At 56.0% G+C, this 24894-nt stretch overlaps 1 protein-coding gene across 1 annotated transcript in view; it reads right to left on the bottom strand.

Annotated features, from left to right (window-relative positions):
- Positions 1 to 692: 692 nt before the first annotated feature.
- CALB2 (calbindin 2) overlaps positions 693 to 24894 on the bottom strand; it is an 80912-nt gene continuing 56710 nt past the window's right edge. The window contains exons 7-11 of the mRNA XM_069739549.1: positions 23330 to 23385; positions 23124 to 23163; positions 22852 to 22905; positions 21712 to 21783; positions 693 to 1063 (exon numbers count right to left, since the gene is read on the bottom strand). Of these exons, the coding sequence (XP_069595650.1) occupies positions 941 to 1063; positions 21712 to 21783; positions 22852 to 22905; positions 23124 to 23163; positions 23330 to 23385 (345 nt within the window). The 3' untranslated portion in view covers positions 693 to 940. The remainder of the gene's footprint in view (positions 1064 to 21711; positions 21784 to 22851; positions 22906 to 23123; positions 23164 to 23329; positions 23386 to 24894) is intronic.

The following is a 24894-nucleotide window of genomic DNA, read 5'->3' as shown; positions in this document are numbered from 1 at the left end:
CAGAGGACCCGGAAATGGCAGCACCTTGGAAGCAGCGGACATGTGCTCCATCCAAAGTGCCGCCATCTTTTGAACACAGGTGATTCCGCGTGTGTTCATTGAACCGTGTGGAATCACCGCGTCCTATACATTGCAGGGGTGAGATTTCTCTTGAGGAGACTCGCGTCTGCGCAAGATAAATTGACGTGCTCGGGTCTGGAGAGACGCAGTTGTGAAATTCAGTCAACGGAAAATAAAAGGGTGTGCAGCAGATTTCTGAAAATCTCAGTTTTTGCTTGTGTTGTAAACTGCTGTAAACTTATTATTTGCAGAAGAAAAAGCTGCAAAAATTCAAAGTGCCAGCAGTGACCCTGCATACAGCTAATAGTGGCAGAGCCATTGGCCGATATAAGGCCCCTAAATATGGGGGCCACAGTGCAATGTTATCATTTGGGGCCCCCACTTAAAATTTTTGCCTAGGGCCCCACTTTGCCTAAAACCGGCCCTGCTGCTGGTCAGTAGGGTTATGCAATCAGTGTGATTATGTAGTGGTGGGTTCTCCTATGGATTGTGTGTGTGGGTCCTGTCCCCCCTTGTATCGTGGAGTGGTGGTCTGCCGTCCCCCCTTGTATCGTGGAGTGGTGGTCTGCCGTCCCCCCTTGTATCGTGGAGTGGTGGTCTGCTGTCCCCCTATATTAATGACGACTCCGCACTCAGAATTTCTCATTTTCTTTATTTAGTAAATCAGGAGAAGCAAAAACCAAGAAAGCGACGAGAATCCGGGATCATCTGCGGAAACAAATCACAGGAGCCGCACCTGGCCGCAGGGTGGGGGGCATGTGAGAGCTGGGGAACTGCTGGAGAGAAGGGGTGAGTGCCGGGATCAGGACTGGTGGTCTCTTGGTGCCACCAGCAGTCTCTCCGGTGGGGGGCCATGCGGTGATGTCAGCGGGGGCCGCAGTTACTTCATGGAGGGCGACTCGCTGCACAGCACAATCTCCAGCTCCTTGCGGTACAGACGGCCGGCGTCACACAGCGACATGATGCTCTGCCGATAGCCGGGGAGACCCTGAATGTTCATCTCCTGCAAGACAGAGACCCCCATCATCATCACACAGCGACCCCCATCATCATCACACAGGGACCCCCATCATCATCACACAGCGACCCCCATCATCATCACACAGCGACCCCCATCAACATCACACAGCGACCCCCATCAACATCACACAGGGACCCCCATCAACATCACACAGGGACCCCCATCATCATCACACAGGGACCCCCATCATCATCACAGGGACCCCCATCATCATCACACAGGGACCCCCATCATCATCACACAGCGACCCCCATCAACATCACACAGGGACCCCCATCATCATCACACAGGGACCCCCATCATCATCACACAGCGACCCCCATCATCATCACACAGTGACCCCCATCATCATCACTCAGCGACCCCCATCAACATCACACAGGGACCCCCATCATCATCACACAGCGACCCCATCATCATCACACAGCGACCCCCATCAACATTACACAGCGACCCCCATCATCATCACACAGGGACCCCCATCATCATCACACAGGGACCCCCATCATCATCACACAGCGACCCCCATCAACATCACACAGGGACCCCCATCATCATCACACAGGGACCCCCATCATCATCACACAGCGACCCCCATCATCATCACACAGTGACCCCCATCATCATCACTCAGCGACCCCCATCAACATCACACAGGGACCCCCATCATCATCACACAGCGACCCCATCATCATCACACAGCGACCCCCATCAACATTACACAGCGACCCCCATCAACATCACACAGGGACCCCATCATCATCACACAGCGACCCCCATCAACATTACACAGCGACCCCATCATCATCACACAGGGACCCCCATCAACATCACACAGGGACCCCATCATCATCACAGGGACCCCATCATCATCACACAGGGACCCCCATCATCATCACACAGGGACCCCATCATCATCACACAGGGACCCCCATCATCATCACACAGCGACCCCCATCATCATCACACAGGGACCCCCATCATCATCACAGGGACCCCATCATCATCACACAGGGACCCCCATCATCATCACACAGGGACCCCATCATCATCACACAGGGACCCCCATCATCATCACGCAGCGACCCCCATCATCATCACTCAGCGACCCCCATCAACATCACACAGGGACCCCCATCATCATCACACAGGGACCCCCATCATCATCACACAGCGACCCCCATCATCATCACACAGGGACCCCCATCATCATCACACAGGGACCCCCATCATCATCACACAGGGACCCCCATCATCATCACACAGCGACCTCCATCAACATCACACAGGGACCCCCATCATCATCACACAGCGATCCCCATCATCATCACTCAGCGACCCCCATCATCATCACAGGGACCCCATCATCATCATCACACAGCGACCCCCATCATCATCACTCAGCGACCCCCATCATCATCACACAGCGACCCCCATCATCATCACACAGGGACCCCCATCATCATCACACAGGGACCCCCATCATCACAGGGACCCCCATCATCATCACACAGCGACCCCCATCAACATCACACAGGGACCCCATCATCATCACAGGGACCCCATCATCATCACACAGGGACCCCCATCATCATCACACAGGGACCCCATCATCATCACACAGGGACCCCCATCATCATCACGCAGCGACCCCCATCATCATCACTCAGCGACCCCCATCAACATCACACAGGGACCCCCATCATCATCACACAGGGACCCCCATCATCATCACACAGCGACCCCCATCATCATCACACAGGGACCCCCATCATCATCACACAGGGACCCCCATCATCATCACACAGGGACCCCCATCATCATCACACAGCGACCTCCATCAACATCACACAGGGACCCCCATCATCATCACACAGGGACCCCCATCATCATCACTCAGCGACCCCCATCATCATCACACAGCGACCCCCATCATCACAGGGACCCCCATCATCATCACACAGCGACCCCATCATCATCACAGGGACCCCCATCATCATCATCACACAGCGACCCCCATCATCATCACTCAGCGACCCCCATCATCATCACAGGAACCCCATCATCATCATCACACAGCGACCCCCATCATCATCACACAGCGACCCCCATCATCACAGGGACCCCCATCATCATCACACAGCGACCCCATCATCATCACAGGGACCCCCATCATCATCATCACACAGCGACCCCCATCAACATCACACAGGGACCCCCATCATCATCACACAGCGACCCCCATCATCATCACAGGGACCCCATCATCATCACACAGCGACCCCCATCATCATCACACAGCGACCCCCATCATCATCACACAGGGACCCCATCATCATCACACAGGGACCCCCATCAACATCATCACACAGCGACCCCCATCAACATCACACAGGGACCCCCATCATCATCACAGGGACCCCCATCATCATCACAGGGACCCCATCATCATCACACAGCGACCCCCATCTTCATCACACAGGGACCCCCATCATCATCACACAGCGACCCCCATCAACATCACACAGGGACCCCCATCATCATCACACAGCGACCCCCATCATCATCACAGGGACCCCCATCATCATCACAGGGACCCCCATCATCATCACACAGCGACCCCCATCATCATCACAGGGACCCACATCATCATCACAGGGACCCCATCATCATCACACAGCGACCCCCATCATCATCACACAGCGACCCCCATCATCATCACACAGCGACCCCCATCATCATCACACAGGGACCCCCATCATCATCACACAGGGACAACCATCATCATCACACAGGGACCCCCATCATCATCACACAGGGACCCCCATCATCATCACACAGGGACCCCCATCATCATCACACAGGGACCCCATCATCATCACAGGGACCCCCATCATCATCACACAGGGACCCCCATCATCATCACACAGGGACCCCCATCATCATCACACAGGGACCCCCATCATCATCACACAGGGACCCCCATCAACATCACACAGCGACCCCCATCAACATCACACAGGGACCCCCATCATCATCACACAGGGACACTCATTATCATCACACAGGGACCCCCATCAACATCACATAGAGACCCCCATCATCATCACACAGGGACCCCCATCATCATCAGCACAGGGACCCCCATCATCACACAGCGACCCCCACCAACATCACACAGGGACCCCCATCATCATCACACAGGGACCCCCATCATCATCACACAGGGACCCCCATCATCATCACACAGCGACCCCCATCATCATCACACAGGGACCCCCATCATCATCACACAGGGACCCCCATCATCATCACACAGGGAACCCCATCATCATCACACAGGGACCCCCATCATCATCAGCACAGGGACCCCCATCATCATCACACAGGGACCCCCATCATCATCACACAGGGACCCCCATCATCATCACACAGGGAACCCCATCATCATCACACAGGGACCCCCATCATCATCATCACAGGGACCCCCATCATCATCACACAGGGACCCCCATCATCATCACACAGGGACCCCCATCATCATCACACAGGGACCCTCATCATCATCACACAGGGACCCCATCATCATCACACAGGGACCCCCATCAACATCACACAGGGACCCCCATCATCATCAGCACAGGGACCCCCATCATCATCACACAGCGACCTCCATCATCATCACACAGGGACCCCCATCATCATCACACAGGGACCCCCATCATCATCACACAGGGACCCCCATCATCATCACACAGGGACCCCCATCATCATCACACAGGGACCCCCATCATCATCAGCACAGGGACCCCCATCATCATCACACAGCGACCCCCATCATCATCACACAGGGACCCCCATCATCATCACACAGGGACCCCCATCATCATCACACAGGGACCCCCATCATCACACAGGGACCCCCATCATCATCACACAGCGACCCCCATCAACATCACACAGCGACCCCCATCAACATCACACAGCGACCCCCATCATCATCACACAGCGACCCCCATCATCATCACACAGGGACCCCCATCATCATCACACAGGGACCCCATCATCATCACAGGGACCCCCATCATCATCACACAGCGACCCCCATCATCATCACACAGGGACCCCCATCATCATCACACAGGGACCCCATCATCATCACACAGGGACCCCCATCAACATCACACAGCGACCCCCATCAACATCACACAGGGACCCCCATCATCATCACACAGGGACACTCATTATCATCACACAGGGACCCCCATCAACATCACAGGGACCCCATCATCATCACACAGGGACCCCCATCATCATCACACAGGGACCCCCATCATCAGCACAGGGACCCCCATCAACATCACACAGCGACCCCCATCAACATCACACAGGGACCCCCATCATCATCACACAGGGACCCTCATCATCATCACACAGGGACCCCTATCATCATCACACAGCGACCCCCATCATCATCACACAGGGACCCCCATCATCATCACACAGGGACCCCCATCATCATCACACAGCGACCCCCATCATCATCACACAGGGACCCCCATCATCATCACAGGGACCCCCATCATCATCACAGGGACCCCCATCATCATCACACAGGGACCCCCATCATCATCACACAGGGACCCTCATCATCATCACACAGCGACCCCCATCAACATCACACAGGGAACCCCATCATCATCACACAGGGACCCCCATCATCATCACACAGGGACCCCCATCATCATCACACAGGGACCCCCATCATCACACAGGGACCCCCATCATCATCACACAGCGACCCCCATCAACATCACACAGCGACCCCCATCATCATCACACAGGGACCCCCATCAACATCACACAGCGACCCCCATCATCATCACTCAGCGACCCCCATCAACATCACACAGCGACCCCATCATCATCACAGGGACCCCCATCATCATCACACAGGGACCCCCATCATCATCACACAGGGACCCCCATCAACATCACACAGCGACCCCCATCATCATCACACAGGGACCCCCATCATCATCACACAGGGACCCCATCATCATCACAGGGACCCCCATCATCATCACACAGCGACCCCCATCATCATCACACAGGGACCCCCATCATCATCACACAGGGACCCCATCATCATCACAGGGACCCCCATCATCATCACACGGGACCCCCATCATCATCACACAGGGACCCCCATCATCATCACACAGGGACCCCCATCATCATCACACAGGGACCCCCATCATCATCACACAGGGACCCCCATCAACATCACACAGCGACCCCCATCAACATCACACAGGGACCCCCATCATCATCACACAGGGACACTCATTATCATCACACAGGGACCCCCATCAACATCACACAGGGACCCCCATCATCATCACACAGCGACCCCCATCATCATCACACAGGGACCCCATCATCATCACACAGCGACCCCCATCATCATCACACAGGGACCCCCATCATCATCACACAGGGACCCCCATCATCAGCACAGGGACCCCCATCAACATCACACAGCGACCCCCATCAACATCACACAGGGACCCCCATCATCATCACACAGGGACCCTCATCATCATCACACAGGGACCCCTATCATCATCACACAGCGACCCCCATCATCATCACACAGGGACCCCCATCATCATCACACAGGGACCCCCATCATCATCACACAGGGACCCCCATCATCAGCACAGGGACCCCCATCAACATCACACAGCGACCCCCATCAACATCACACAGGGACCCCCATCATCATCACACAGGGACCCTCATCATCATCACACAGGGACCCCTATCATCATCACACAGCGACCCCCATCATCATCACACAGGGACCCCCATCATCATCACAGGGACCCCCATCATCATCACAGGGACCCCCATCATCATCACACAGGGACCCCCATCATCATCACACAGGGACCCCCATCATCATCACACAGGGACCCTCATCATCATCACACAGCGACCCCCATCAACATCACACAGGGACCCCCATCATCATCACAGGGACCCCCATCATCATCACACAGGGACCCCCATCATCATCACAGGGACCCCCATCATCATCACACAGCGACCCCCATCATCATCACACAGCGACCCCCATCATCATCACACAGGGACCCCCATCATCATCACACAGGGACCCTCATCATCATCACACAGGGACCCCCATCAACATCACACAGGGACCCCCATCATCATCACAGGGACCCCCATCATCATCACACAGCGACCCCCATCAACATCACACAGGGACCCCCATCATCATCACAGGGACCCCCATCATCATCACACAGCGACCCCCATCATCATCACACAGCGACCCCCATCATCATCACACAGGGACCCCCATCATCATCACACAGGGACCCCCATCATCATCACACAGCGACCCCCATCATCATCACACAGCGACCCCCATCATCATCACACAGGGACCCCCATCATCATCACACAGGGACCCCCATCAACATCACACAGGGACCCCATCATCATCACAGGGACCCCCATCATCATCACACAGCGACCCCCATCATCATCACACAGGGACCCCCATCATCATCACACAGGGACCCCCATCATCATCACACAGCGACCCCCATCATCATCACACAGGGACCCCCATCATCATCACACAGGGACCCCCATCATCATCACACAGGGACCCCCATCAACATCACACAGCGACCCCCATCATCAGCACAGGGACCCCCATCATCACACAGCGACCCCCATCAACATCACACAGGGACCCCCATCATCATCACACAGGGACCCCCATCATCATCACACAGCGACCCCCATCATCATCACACAGGGACCCCCATCATCATCACACAGGGACCCCCATCATCATCACACAGGGACCCCATCATCATCACACAGCGACCCCCATCATCATCACACAGCGACCCCCATCATCATCACACAGGGACCCCCATCATCATCACACAGGGACCCCCATCATCACACAGCGACCCCCATCAACATCACACAGGGACCCCCATCATCATCACACAGGGACCCCCATCATCATCACACAGCGACCCCCATCATCATCACACAGGGACCCCCATCATCATCACACAGGGACCCCCATCATCATCACACAGGGACCCCCATCATCATCACACAGGGACCCCCATCATCATCACACAGCGACCCCCATCATCATCACACAGGGACCCCCATCATCATCACACAGGGAACCCCATCATCATCACACAGGGACCCCCATCATCATCACACAGCGACCCCCATCATCATCACACAGGGACCCCCATCATCATCACACAGGGACCCCCATCATCATCATCACAGGGACCCCCATCATCATCAGCACAGGGACCCCCATCATCATCACACAGCGACCTCCATCATCATCACACAGCGACCTCCATCATCATCACACAGGGACCCCCATCATCATCACACAGGGACCCCCATCATCATCACACAGGGACCCCCATCATCATCACACAGGGACCCCCATCATCATCAGCACAGGGACCCCCATCATCATCACACAGCGACCCCCATCATCATCACACAGGGACCCCCATCATCATCACACAGGGACCCCCATCATCATCACACAGGGACCCCCATCATCACACAGGGACCCCCATCATCATCACACAGCGACCCCCATCAACATCACACAGCGACCCCCATCATCATCACACAGCGACCCCCATCAACATCACACAGCGACCCCCATCATCATCACTCAGCGACCCCATCATCATCACAGGGACCCCCATCATCATCACACAGGGACCCCCATCATCATCACACAGGGACTCCCATCAACATCACACAGCGACCCCCATCATCATCACACAGCGACCCCCATCATCATCACACAGGGACCCCCATCATCATCACACAGGGACCCCATCATCATCACAGGGACCCCCATCATCATCACACGGGACCCCCATCATCATCACACAGGGACCCCCATCAACATCACACAGGGACGCCCATCATCATCAGCACAGGGACCCCCATCATCATCACACAGGGACCCCATCATCATCACACAGCGACCCCCATCATCATCACACAGGGACCCCCATCATCATCACACAGGGACCCCCATCATCAGCACAGGGACCCCCATCAACATCACACAGCGACCCCCATCAACATCACACAGGGACCCCCATCATCATCACACAGGGACCCCCATCATCATCACACAGCGACCCCCATCATCATCACACAGGGACCCCCATCATCATCACAGGGACCCCCATCATCATCACAGGGACCCCCATCATCATCACACAGGGACCCCCATCATCATCACACAGGGACCCCCATCATCATCACACAGGGACCCCCATCATCATCACAGGGACCCCCATCATCATCACAGGGACCCCCATCATCATCACACAGGGACCCCCATCATCATCACAGGGACCCCATCATCATCACACAGGGACCCCATCATCATCACACAGCGACCCCCATCATCATCACACAGGGACCCCCATCATCATCACACAGGGACCCCCATCATCAGCACAGGGACCCCCATCAACATCACACAGCGACCCCCATCAACATCACACAGGGACCCCCATCATCATCACACAGGGACCCCCATCATCATCACACAGCGACCCCCATCATCATCACACAGGGACCCCCATCATCATCACAGGGACCCCCATCATCATCACAGGGACCCCCATCATCATCACACAGGGACCCCCATCATCATCACACAGGGACCCCCATCATCATCACACAGGGACCCTCATCATCATCACACAGCGACCCCCATCAACATCACACAGGGACCCCCATCATCATCACAGGGACCCCCATCATCATCACACAGCGACCCCCATCAACATCACACAGGGACCCCCATCATCATCACAGGGACCCCCATCATCATCACACAGGGACCCCCATCATCATCACACAGGGACCCCCATCATCATCAGCACAGGGACCCCCATCATCATCACACAGCGACCCCCATCATCATCACACAGGGACCCCCATCATCATCACACAGGGACCCCCATCATCATCACACAGGGACCCCCATCATCACACAGGGACCCCCATCATCATCACACAGCGACCCCCATCAACATCACACAGCGACCCCCATCATCATCACACAGGGACCCCCATCAACATCACACAGCGACCCCCATCATCATCACTCAGCGACCCCCATCAACATCACACAGCGACCCCCATCAACATCACACAGCGACCCCATCATCATCACAGGGACCCCCATCATCATCACACAGGGACCCCCATCATCATCACACAGGGACCCCCATCAACATCACACAGCGACCCCCATCAACATCACACAGCGACCCCCATCATCATCACTCAGCGACCCCCATCAACATCACACAGCGACCCCCATCAACATCACACAGCGACCCCATCATCATCACAGGGACCCCCATCATCATCACACAGCGACCCCCATCATCATCACACAGCGACCCCCATCATCATCACACAGGGACCCCCATCATCATCACACAGGGACCCCATCATCATCACAGGGACCCCCATCATCATCACACAGCGACCCCCATCATCATCACACAGGGACCCCCATCATCATCACACAGGGACCCCCATCATCATCACACAGGGACCCCCATCAACATCACACAGGGACCCCCATCATCATCACAGGGACCCCATCATCATCACACAGGGACCCCATCATCATCACACAGCGACCCCCATCATCATCACACAGGGACCCCCATCATCATCACACAGGGACCCCCATCATCAGCACAGGGACCCCCATCAACATCACACAGCGACCCCCATCAACATCACACAGGGACCCCCATCATCATCACACAGGGACCCTCATCATCATCACACAGGGACCCCTATCATCATCACACAGCGACCCCCATCATCATCACACAGGGACCCCCATCATCATCACAGGGACCCCCATCATCATCACACAGCGACCCCCATCATCATCACAGGGACCCCCATCATCATCACACAGGGACCCCCATCATCATCATCACAGGGACCCCCATCATCATCACAGGGACCCCCATCATCATCATCACAGGGACCCCCATCATCATCACAGGGACCCCCATCATCATCACACAGGGACCCCCATCATCATCACACAGGGACCCCCATCATCATCACACAGGGACCCTCATCATCATCACACAGCGACCCCCATCAACATCACACAGGGACCCCCATCATCATCACAGGGACCCCCATCATCATCACACAGCGACCCCCATCAACATCACACAGGGACCCCCATCATCATCACAGGGACCCCCATCATCATCACACAGCGACCCCCATCATCATCACACAGGGACCCCCATCATCATCACACAGGGACCCCCATCATCATCACACAGGGACCCCATCATCATCACAGGGACCCCCATCATCATCACACAGGGACCCCCATCATCATCACACATCGACCCCCATCAACATCACACAGGGACCCCCATCATCATCACAGGGACCCCCATCATCATCACACAGCGACCCCCATCATCATCACACAGGGACCCCCATCATCATCACACAGGGACCCCCATCATCATCACACAGGGACCCCATCATCATCACAGGGACCCCCATCATCATCACACAGGGACCCCCATCATCATCATCACACAGGGACCCCCATCATCATCACACAGGGACCCCCATCATCATCACACAGGGACCCCATCATCATCACAGGGACCCCCATCATCATCACACAGGGACCCCCATCATCATCACACAGGGACCCCCATCATCATCACACAGGGACCCCCATCAACATCACACAGCGACCCCCATCAACATCACACAGGGACCCCCATCATCATCACACAGGGACCCCCATCATCATCACACAGCGACCCCCATCAACATCACACAGGGACCCCCATCATCATCACACAGGGACCCCCATCAACATCACATAGAGACCCCCATCATCATCACACAGGGACCCCCATCATCATCAGCACAGGGACCCCCATCATCACACAGGGACCCCCATCATCATCACACAGCGACCCCCATCAACATCACACAGCGACCCCCATCATCATCACACAGGGACCCCCATCAACATCACACAGCGACCCCCATCATCATCACTCAGCGACCCCCATCAACATCACACAGCGACCCCCATCAACATCACACAGCGACCCCATCATCATCACAGGGACCCCCATCATCATCACACAGGGACCCCCATCATCATCACACAGGGACCCCCATCAACATCACACAGCGACCCCCATCAACATCACACAGCGACCCCCATCATCATCACTCAGCGACCCCCATCAACATCACACAGCGACCCCCATCAACATCACACAGCGACCCCATCATCATCACAGGGACCCCCATCATCATCACACAGCGACCCCCATCATCATCACACAGCGACCCCCATCATCATCACACAGGGACCCCCATCATCATCACACAGGGACCCCATCATCATCACAGGGACCCCCATCATCATCACACAGCGACCCCCATCATCATCACACAGGGACCCCCATCATCATCACACAGGGACCCCCATCATCATCACACAGGGACCCCCATCAACATCACACAGGGACCCCCATCATCATCACAGGGACCCCATCATCATCACACAGGGACCCCATCATCATCACACAGCGACCCCCATCATCATCACACAGGGACCCCCATCATCATCACACAGGGACCCCCATCATCAGCACAGGGACCCCCATCAACATCACACAGCGACCCCCATCAACATCACACAGGGACCCCCATCATCATCACACAGGGACCCTCATCATCATCACACAGGGACCCCTATCATCATCACACAGCGACCCCCATCATCATCACACAGGGACCCCCATCATCATCACAGGGACCCCCATCATCATCACACAGCGACCCCCATCATCATCACAGGGACCCCCATCATCATCACACAGGGACCCCCATCATCATCATCACAGGGACCCCCATCATCATCACAGGGACCCCCATCATCATCATCACAGGGACCCCCATCATCATCACAGGGACCCCCATCATCATCACACAGGGACCCCCATCATCATCACACAGGGACCCCCATCATCATCACACAGGGACCCTCATCATCATCACACAGCGACCCCCATCAACATCACACAGGGACCCCCATCATCATCACAGGGACCCCCATCATCATCACACAGCGACCCCCATCAACATCACACAGGGACCCCCATCATCATCACAGGGACCCCCATCATCATCACACAGCGACCCCCATCATCATCACACAGGGACCCCCATCATCATCACACAGGGACCCCCATCATCATCACACAGGGACCCCATCATCATCACAGGGACCCCCATCATCATCACACAGGGACCCCCATCATCATCACACATCGACCCCCATCAACATCACACAGGGACCCCCATCATCATCACAGGGACCCCCATCATCATCACACAGCGACCCCCATCATCATCACACAGGGACCCCCATCATCATCACACAGGGACCCCCATCATCATCACACAGGGACCCCATCATCATCACAGGGACCCCCATCATCATCACACAGGGACCCCCATCATCATCATCACACAGGGACCCCCATCATCATCACACAGGGACCCCCATCATCATCACACAGGGACCCCATCATCATCACAGGGACCCCCATCATCATCACACAGGGACCCCCATCATCATCACACAGGGACCCCCATCATCATCACACAGGGACCCCCATCAACATCACACAGCGACCCCCATCAACATCACACAGGGACCCCCATCATCATCACACAGGGACCCCCATCATCATCACACAGCGACCCCCATCAACATCACACAGGGACCCCCATCATCATCACACAGGGACCCCCATCAACATCACATAGAGACCCCCATCATGATCACACAGGGACCCCCATCATCATCAGCACAGGGACCCCCATCATCACACAGCGACCCCCATCAACATCACACAGGGACCCCCATCATCATCACACAGGGACCCCCATCATCATCACACAGCGACCCCCATCATCATCACACAGGGACCCCCATCATCATCACACAGGGACCCCCATCATCATCAGCACAGGGACCCCCATCATCATCACACAGCGACCCCCATCATCATCACACAGGGACCCCCATCATCATCAGCACAGGGACCCCCATCATCATCACACAGCGACCCCCATCATCATCACACAGGGAACCCCATCATCATCACACAGGGACCCCCATCATCATCACACAGGGACCCCCATCATCATCACACAGCGACCCCCATCATCATCACACAGGGACCCCCATCATCATCACACAGCGACCCCCATCATCATCACACAGGGACCCCCATCATCATCATCACAGGGACCCCCATCATCATCAGCACAGGGACCCCCATCATCATCACACAGCGACCCCCATCATCATCACACAGGGACCCCCATCATCATCACACAGCGACCCCCATCATCATCACACAGGGACCCCCATCATCATCACACAGGGACCCCCATCATCATCACACAGGGACCCCCATCATCATCACACAGGGACCCCCATCATCATCACACAGGGACCCCCATCATCATCACACAGGGACCCCCATCATCATCACACAGGGACCCCCATCATCATCACACAGGGACCCCCATCATCACACAGGGACCCCCATCATCATCACACAGCGACCCCCATCAACATCACACAGCGACCCCTATCATCATCACACAGGGACCCCCATCATCATCACAGGGACCCCCATCATCATCACACAGGGACCCCCATCATCATCACACAGGGACCCCCATCATCATCACTCAGCGACCCCCATCATCATCACACAGGGACCCCCATCATCATCACACAGCGACCCCCATCAACATCACACAGCGACCCCTATCATCATCACACAGGGACCCCCATCATCATCACAGGGACCCCCATCATCATCACACAGGGACCCCCATCATCATCACACAGGGACCCCCATCATCATCACACAGGGACCCCCATCAACATCACACAGCGACCCCCATCATCATCACTCAGCGACCCCCATCATCATCACACAGGGACCCCCATCATCATCACAGGGACCCCCATCATCATCACACAGGGACCCCCATCAACATCACACAGCGACCCCATCATCATCACAGGGACCCCCATCATCATCACACAGGGACCCCCATCATCATCACTCAGCGACCCCCATCATCATCACACAGGGATCCCCATCAACATCACACAGGGACCCCCATCATCATCACACAGGGACCCCCATCATCATCACACAGGGACCCCATCATCATCACACAGGGACCCCCATCATCAGCACACAGGGACCCCCATCATCAGCACACAGGGACCCTCATCATCACACAGCGACCCCCATCATCATCACTCAGCGACCCCCATCAACATCACACAGGGACCCCCATCATCATCACACAGGGACCCCCATCAACATCACACAGCGACCCCTATCAACATCACACAGGGACCCCCATCATCATCACACAGGGACCCCCATCATCATCACACAGCGACCCCATCATCATCACACAGGGACCCCCATCATCATCACACAGGGACCCCCATCATCATCACACAGGGACCCCCATCATCATCACACAGCGACCCCCATCAACATCACACAGGGACCCCCATCATCATCAGCACAGGGACCCCCATCATCATCACACAGCGACCCCCATCATCATCACACAGGGACCCCCATCATCATCACACAGGGACCCCCATCATCATCACACAGCGACCCCCATCGTCATCACACAGGGACCCCCATCATCATCACACAGGGACCCCCATCATCATCACACAGCGACCCCCATCATCATCACACAGGGACCCCCATCAACATCACACAGGGAACCCCCATCAACATCACACAGGGACCCCCATCATCATCACAAAGGGACCCCCCATCAACATCACACAGGGACCCCCATCATCACACAGGGACCCCCATCATCATCAGCACAGGGACCCCCATCATCATCACACAGCGACCCCCATCATCACACAGGGACCCCCATCATCATCAGCACAGGGACCCCCATCATCATCACACAGCGACCCCCATCATCACACAGGGACCCCCATCATCATCACACAGGGACCCCCATCATCATCACACAGGGACCCTCATTATCATCACACAGCGACCCCCATCATCATCACACAGGGACCCTCATCATCATCACACAGCGACCCCCATCATCATCACACAGCGACCCCCATCAACATCACATAGAGACCCCCATCATCATCACACAGGGACCCCCATCATCAGCACACAGGGACCCCCATCATCATCACACAGGGACCCCCATCAACATCACACAGGGACCCCATCATCATCACACAGGGACCCCCATCATCATCACACAGGGACCCCCATCATCATCACACAGGGACCCCATCATCATCACACAGCGACCCCCATCATCAGCACACAGGGACCCTCATTATCATCACACAGGGACCCCCATCATCATCACACAGGGACGCCCATCATCATCACACAGGGACCCCCATCATCATCACACAGCGACCCCCATCAACATCACACAGGGACCCCCATCATCATCATCACACAGGGACCCCCATCATCATCACACAGCGACCCCCATCATCAGCACACAGGGACCCTCATTATCATCACACAGGGACCCTCATTATCATCACACAGGGACCCCCATCAACATCACATAGAGACCCCCATCATCATCACACAGGGACCCCATCATCACACAGGGACCCCCATCATCATCATCACACAGCGACCCCCATCAACATCACACAGGGACCCCCATCATCATCATCACACAGGGACCCCCATCAACATCACATAGAGACCCCCATCATCATCACACAGGGACCCCCATCATCATCACACAGCGACCCCCATCATCATCACACAGGGACCCCCATCATCTTCACACAGGGACCCCCATCATCATCACACAGGGACCCTCATTATCATTACACAGGGACCCCCATCATCATCACACAGGGACCCCATCATCATCACACAGGGACCCCCATCATCATCACACAGCGACCCCCATCATCATCACACAGGGACCCCCATCTTCATCACACAGGGACCCCCATCATCATCACACAGGGACCCCCATCTTCATCACACAGGGACCCCCATCAACATCACATAGAGACCCCCATCATCAGCACACAGGGACCCCATCATCAGCACACAGGGACCCCATCATCCCCACACAGCGACCCACCTCATCATCACACAGGGACCCCCATCATCATCACACAGGGACCCCCATCATCATCATCACACAGGGACCCCCATCATCATCACACAGGGACCCCCCATCATCATCACAGGGACCCCATCATCATCACACAGGGACCCCATCATCATCACACAGGGACCCCCATCATCAGCACACAGGGACCCCCATCATCATCACACAGGGACCCCCCTCATCATCATCACACAGGGACCCCCATCATCAGCACACAGGGACCCTCATCATCCCCACACAGCGACCCCCATCATCATCACACAGGGACCCCCATCATCATCACACAGGGACCCCATCATCATCACACAGGGACCCCCATCATCAGCACACAGGGACCCCCATCATCATCACACAGGGACCCCCATCATCATCATCACACAGGGACCCCCATCATCAGCACACAGGGACCCTCATCATCCCCACACAGCGACCCCCATCATCATCACACAGGGACCCCCATCTTCATCACACAGGGACCCCCATCATCATCATCACACAGGGACCCCCATCATCACACAGGGACCTCCATCATCACACAGGGACCCCCATCATCACACAGGGACCCCCCTCATCATCATCACACAGCGACCCCCATCATCAGCACACAGGGACCCTCATTATCATCACACAGGGACCCCCATCATCATCACACAGGGATGCCCATCATCACACAGGGACCCCCATCATCATCACACAGGGACCCCCATCATCATCATCACACAGCGACCCCCATCATCATCATCACACAGCGACCCCCATCAACATCACACAGGGACCCCCATCATCATCATCACACAGGGACCCCCATCAACATCACATAGAGACCCCCATCATCAGCACACAGGGACCCCCATCAACATCACATAGAGACCCCCATCATCATCACACAGGGACCCTCATCATCATCACACAGGGACCCCCATCATTATCACACAGGGACCCCCATCATCATCACACAGGGACCCCCATCATCATCAGCACAGGGACCCCCATCATCATCACACAGCGACCCCCATCATCATCACACAGGGACCCCCATCATCACACAGGGACCCCCATCATCATCACACAGGGACCCCCATCATCATCACACAGGGACCCCCATCAACATCACACAGGGACCCCCATCAACATCACACAGGGACCCCCATCAACATCACACAGGGACCCCCATCATCATCACACAGCGACCCCCATCATCATCACACAGGGACCCCCATCATCATCACACAGGGACCCCCATCATCATCAGCACAGCGACCCCCATCATCAGCACACAGGGACCCTCATTATCATCACACAGGGACCCCCATCATCATCACACAGGGACCCCCATCAACATCACACAGCGACCCCCATCAACATCACACAGGGACCCTCATCATCATCACACAGGGACCCCCATCAACATCACAGGGACCCCATCATCATCACACAGGGACCCCATCATCATCACACAGGGACCCCCATCATCAGCACACAGGGACCCCCATCATCATCACACAGGGACCCCCCTCATCATCATCACACAGGGACCCCCATCATCAGCACACAGGGACCCTCATCATCCCCACACAGCGACCCCCATCATCATCACACAGGGACCCCCATCATCATCACACAGGGACCCCCATCATCATCACACAGGGACCCCCATCTTCATCACACAGGGACCCCCATCATCATCATCACACAGGGACCCCCATCATCACACAGGGACCCCCATCATCACACAGGGACCCCCATCATCACACAGGGACCCCCCTCATCATCATCACACAGCGACCCCCATCATCATCACACAGCGACCCCCATCATCAGCACACAGGGACCCTCATTATCATCACACAGGGACGCCCATCATCACACAGGGACCCCCATCAACATCACACAGGGACCCCCATCATCATCATCACACAGGGACCCCCATCAACATCACATAGAGACCCCCATCATCAGCACACAGGGACCCCCATCAACATCACATAGAGACCCCCATCATCATCACACAGGGACCCTCATCATCATCACACAGGGACCCCCATCATTATCACACAGGGACCCCCATCATCATCACACAGGGACCCCCATCATCATCAGCACAGGGACCCCCATCATCATCACACAGCGACCCCCATCATCATCACACAGGGACCCCCATCATCACACAGGGACCCCCATCATCATCACACAGGGACCCCCATCATCATCACACAGGGACCCCCATCAACATCACACAGGGACCCCCATCAACATCACACAGGGACCCCCATCAACATCACACAGGGACCCCCATCATCATCACACAGCGACCCCCATCATCATCACACAGGGACCCCCATCATCATCACACAGGGACCCCCATCATCATCAGCACAGCGACCCCCATCATCAGCACACAGGGACCCTCATTATCATCACACAGGGACCCCCATCATCATCACACAGGGACCCTCATCATCATCACACAGGGACCCCCATCAACATCACATAGAGACCCCCATCATCAGCACACAGGGACCCCATCATCATCATCACACAGGGACCCCATCATCATCACACAGGGACCCCCATCATCATCACACAGGGACCCTCATTATCATCACACAGGGACCCCCATCATCATCACACAGGGACCCCATCATCATCACACAGGGACCCCCATCATCATCACACAGCGACCCCCATCATCATCACACAGGGACCCCCATCATCATCACACAGCGACCCCCATCATCATCACACAGGGACCCCCATCTTCATCACACAGGGACGCCATCATCATCACACAGCGACCCTCATCATCATCACACAGGGACCCCCATCAACATCACATAGAGACCCCCATCATCAGCACACAGGGACCCCCATCAACATCACATAGAGACCCCCATCATCATCACACAGGGACCCTCATCATCAGCACACAGGGACCCCCATCATCAGCACACAGGGACCCCATCATCCCCACACAGCGACCCCCATCATCATCACACAGGGACCCCCATCATCATCACACAGGGACCCCCATCATCATCATCACACAGGGACCCCCATCATCATCACACAGGGACCCCCCATCATCATCACAGGGACCCCCATCATCATCACACAGGGACCCCATCATCATCACACAGGGACCCCCATCATCAGCACACAGGGACCCCCATCATCATCACACAGGGACCCCCATCATCATCACACAGGGACCCCCATCATCATCATCACACAGGGACCCCCATCATCATCACACAGGGACCCCCCATCATCATCACAGGGACCCCCATCATCATCACACAGGGACCCCATCATCATCACACAGGGACCCCCATCATCAGCACACAGGGACCCCCATCATCATCACACAGGGACCCCCCTCATCATCATCACACAGGGACCCCCATCATCAGCACACAGGGACCCTCATCATCCCCACACAGCGACCCCCATCATCATCACACAGGGACCCCCATCATCATCACACAGGGACCCCCATCATCATCACACAGGGACCCCCATCTTCATCACACAGGGACCCCCATCATCATCATCACACAGGGACCCCCATCATCATACAGGGACCCCCATCATCACACAGGGACCCCCATCATCACACAGGGACCCCCCTCATCATCATCACACAGCGACCCCCATCATCATCACACAGCGACCCCCATCATCATCACACAGGGACCCCCATCATCATCATCATCACACAGGGACCCCCATCATCAGCACACAACAACTCTCATCATCATCACACAGGGACCCTCATCATCATCACACAGGGACCCTCATCATTATCACACAGCGACCCCCATCATCATCACACAGGGACCCCCATCATCATCACACAGGGACCCCCATCATCATCACACAGGGACCCTCATCATCCCCGCACAGCGACCCCCATCATCATCACACAGGGACCCCCATCATCATCATCACACAGGGACCCCCATCATCATCACACAGGGACCCTCATCATCCCCACACAGCGACCCACATCATCATCACACAGGGACCCACATCATCATCACACAGGGACCCCCATCATCATCACACAAGGACCCTCATCATCCCCGCACAGCGACCCTGCTGTCCCTTCTCCTCTACACTCCCCTGGGGTAACCACAATCACATCATTCCCCTTGGGGGTAAAATATCCTTCTCTCCATCATCATCCATCCATCATCCATCATCCGCAGATCATCATCTCTCACCTTTTTGTTCTTTTCAAAAAAATCCTTCAGTAATGCGTCCAGCTCGTGCTCATCTATGTACCCGCTCCCATCCTGCAACAAGAGCCGGACGTCAGACATGGCCTCTTACCCCCTGCTCTGCTGGCACCGCCCCCTCTGCCCCGCTGTCCCCACCTCCTCCACCCCTGCCTTGCTGTCCCCGCCCACTCTGCCCTGCTGTCCCCGCCTCCTCCACCCCTGCCTTGCTGTCCCCGCCCACTCTGCCCTGCTGTCCCCGCCTCCTCCACCCCTGCTCTGCTGGCACCGCCCCCTCTTCCCCGCTGTCCCCGCCTCCTCCACCCCTGCCTTGCTGTCCCCGCCCACTCTGCCCTTCTGTCCCCGCCTCCTTCACCCCTGCCTTGCTGGCACCGCCCCCTCTGCCCCGCTGTCCCGCCTCCTCCAACCCTGCCCTGCTGTCCCCGCCCACTCTGCCCTGCTGTCCCCGCCTCCTTCACCCCTGCCCTGCTGGCACCGATCCCTCTGCCCCGCTGTCCCCGCCTCCTCCACCCCTGCCCTGCTGTCCCCACCCACTCTGCCCTGCTGTCCCCGCCTCCTTCACCCCTGCCCTGCTGGCACCGCCCCCTCTGCCCCCGCCTCCTCCACCCCTGCCTTGCTGTCGCCGCCCCCTCTGCCTCCACCTCCTCCTCCACCCCTGTCTTGCTGTCCCCACCCACTCTGCCCCCACCTCCTCCACCCCTGCCTTACTGTCCCCGCCCACTCTTCCCCCGCCTCCTCCACCCCTGCCTTGCTGTCCCCGCCCACTCTGCCCGCCAACTCCACCCCTGCCCTGCTGTCCCCGCCCACTCTGCCCCGCTGTCCCCACCTCCTCCACCCCTGCCTTGCTGTCCCCACCCCCTCTGCCCCGCTGTCCCCACCTCCTCCACCCCTGCCTTGCTGTCCCCGCCCCCTCTGCCCCGCTGTCCCCACCTCCTCCACCCCTGCCTTGCTGTCCCCGCCCACTCTGCCCTGCTGTCCCCGCCTCCTCCACCCCTGCCCTGCTGGCACCGCCCCCTCTGCCCCGCCTCCTCCACCCCTGCTGTCCCCGCCCACTCTGCCCCACTGTCCCCGCCTCCTCCACCCCTGCTGTCCCCGCCCACTCTGCCCCGCTGGCCATGTCCTCACCTTGTCGTAGAAGCTGAATATGGTATTGAATTCCTGGCCGCTCAGCTTCATTCCCTGAGAGACGAAAGGACAAGAGTTCAGTGCATGTGACCTCCCGGTAGACCCCCACAGTTAGGGGAGACCCCTCCCCGGGAAGAGTCACAATGTCCGGACCCTGCAGACGGTACAGCCTCCAAACACACAGAGAGCTGTAGGCGCTGCTCTCTACTGCCCCCAGCAGTTGTCATGGCATATGTCGCCGTGACCCCTGGGACATGAGGGATCTTCCATACCTGAAATTTCAGTAGGAAATTCTCCTGCACAGGAAGCAGCCTGTAATACAGGAGATAATGGTCAGCGCACAGAAACCTACTTATCAGCACTGTCACTTTAAAATGGGCGGGGCAAGAGATGGATCCTCCCACATCCTACCCCCAATGTGGGCAGCTCTGCAGGGGGCGCTCACAATTACGAGCGTGTGATCCCGGCCTCCCGTTACCTGGACATCTCCGACAGGCAGAGCTTCCCGTCCCCATTCAGATCAAACATGCGGAGCTGCAAAACACGACATTAGAGTGTGAGCACCGGCCACCAACCGCACAATGTGCACATGGACCTCCCCGCATCCACTCTGTACTCTCCCTGCACTCCACAATGGAGGGGTGTACTCACTATGCTAGGGGTCTGCTCACTATGGACGGGATGTACTCGCAATGATAGTGTACTCGCTGCGATCGGGGTATACTCACTATAGATTGGGTGTACTCATCATGGTCGGGGTATACTCGCTATAGTTTGGGTGTACTCATCATGGTCGGGGTATACTCACTATAGTTTGGGTGTACTCATCATGGTCGTGGTATACTCGCTATAGATTGGGTGTACTCATCATGGTCGGGGTATACTCGCTATAGTTTGGGTGTACTCATCATGGTCGGGGTATACTCACTATAGTTTGGGTGTACTCATCATGGTCGTGGTATACTCGCTATAGATTGGGTGTACTCATCATGGTCGGGGTATACTCGCTATAGTTTGGGTGTACTCATCATGGTCGGGGTATACTCGCTATAGATTGGGTGTACTCATCATGGTCGTGGTATACTCGCTATAGTTTGGGTGTACTCATCATGGTCGTGGTATACTCGCTATAGTTTGGGTGTACTCATCATGGTCGTGATATACTCACTATAGTTTGGGTGTACTCATCATGGTCGGGGTATACTCGCTATAGTTTGGGTGTACTCATCATGGTCGGGGTATACTCGCTATAGATTGGGTGTACTCATCATGGTCGTGGTATACTCGCTATAGATTGGATGTACTCATCATGGTCGGGGTATACTCGCTATAGTTTGGGTGTACTCATCATGGTCGCGGTATACTCACTATAGTTTGGGTGTATTCATCATGGTCGCGGTATACTCACTATAGTTTGGGTGTACTCATCATGGTCGGGGTATACTCACTATAGTTTGGGTGTACTCATCATGGTCGTGGTATACTCGCTATAGTTTGGGTGTATTCATCATGGTCGCGGTATACTCGCTATAGTTTGGGTGTACTCATCATGGTCGGGGTATACTCGCTATAGATTGGATGTACTCATCATGGTCGTGGTATACTCGCTATAGTTTGGGTGTATTCATCATGGTCAGGGTATACTCGCTATAGATTGGGTGTACTCATCATGGTCGGGGTATACTCGCTATAGTTTGGGTGTACTCATCATGGTCGGGGTATACTCGCTATAGTTTGGGTGTATTCATCATGGTCGGGGTATACTCGCTATAGTTTGGGTGTATTCATCATGGTCGGGGTATACTCGCTATAGTTTGGGTGTACTCATCATGGTCGCGGTATACTCGCTATAGTTTGGGTGTACTCATCATGGTCGGGGTATACTCGCTATAGTTTGGGTGTACTCATCATGGTCGCGGTATACTCACTATAGTTTGGGTGTATTCATCATGGTCGCGGTATACTCACTATAGTTTGGGTGTACTCATCATTGTCGGGGTCTACTCACTATAGTTTGGGTGTACTCATCATGGTCGTGGTATA

This window comes from Ranitomeya imitator, chromosome 9 (assembly GCF_032444005.1).
Source record: "Ranitomeya imitator isolate aRanImi1 chromosome 9, aRanImi1.pri, whole genome shotgun sequence".
In the NCBI taxonomy this organism is placed as follows: Eukaryota; Metazoa; Chordata; class Amphibia; order Anura; family Dendrobatidae; genus Ranitomeya; species Ranitomeya imitator.
This window is presented reverse-complemented; position numbering and strand designations above follow the sequence as displayed.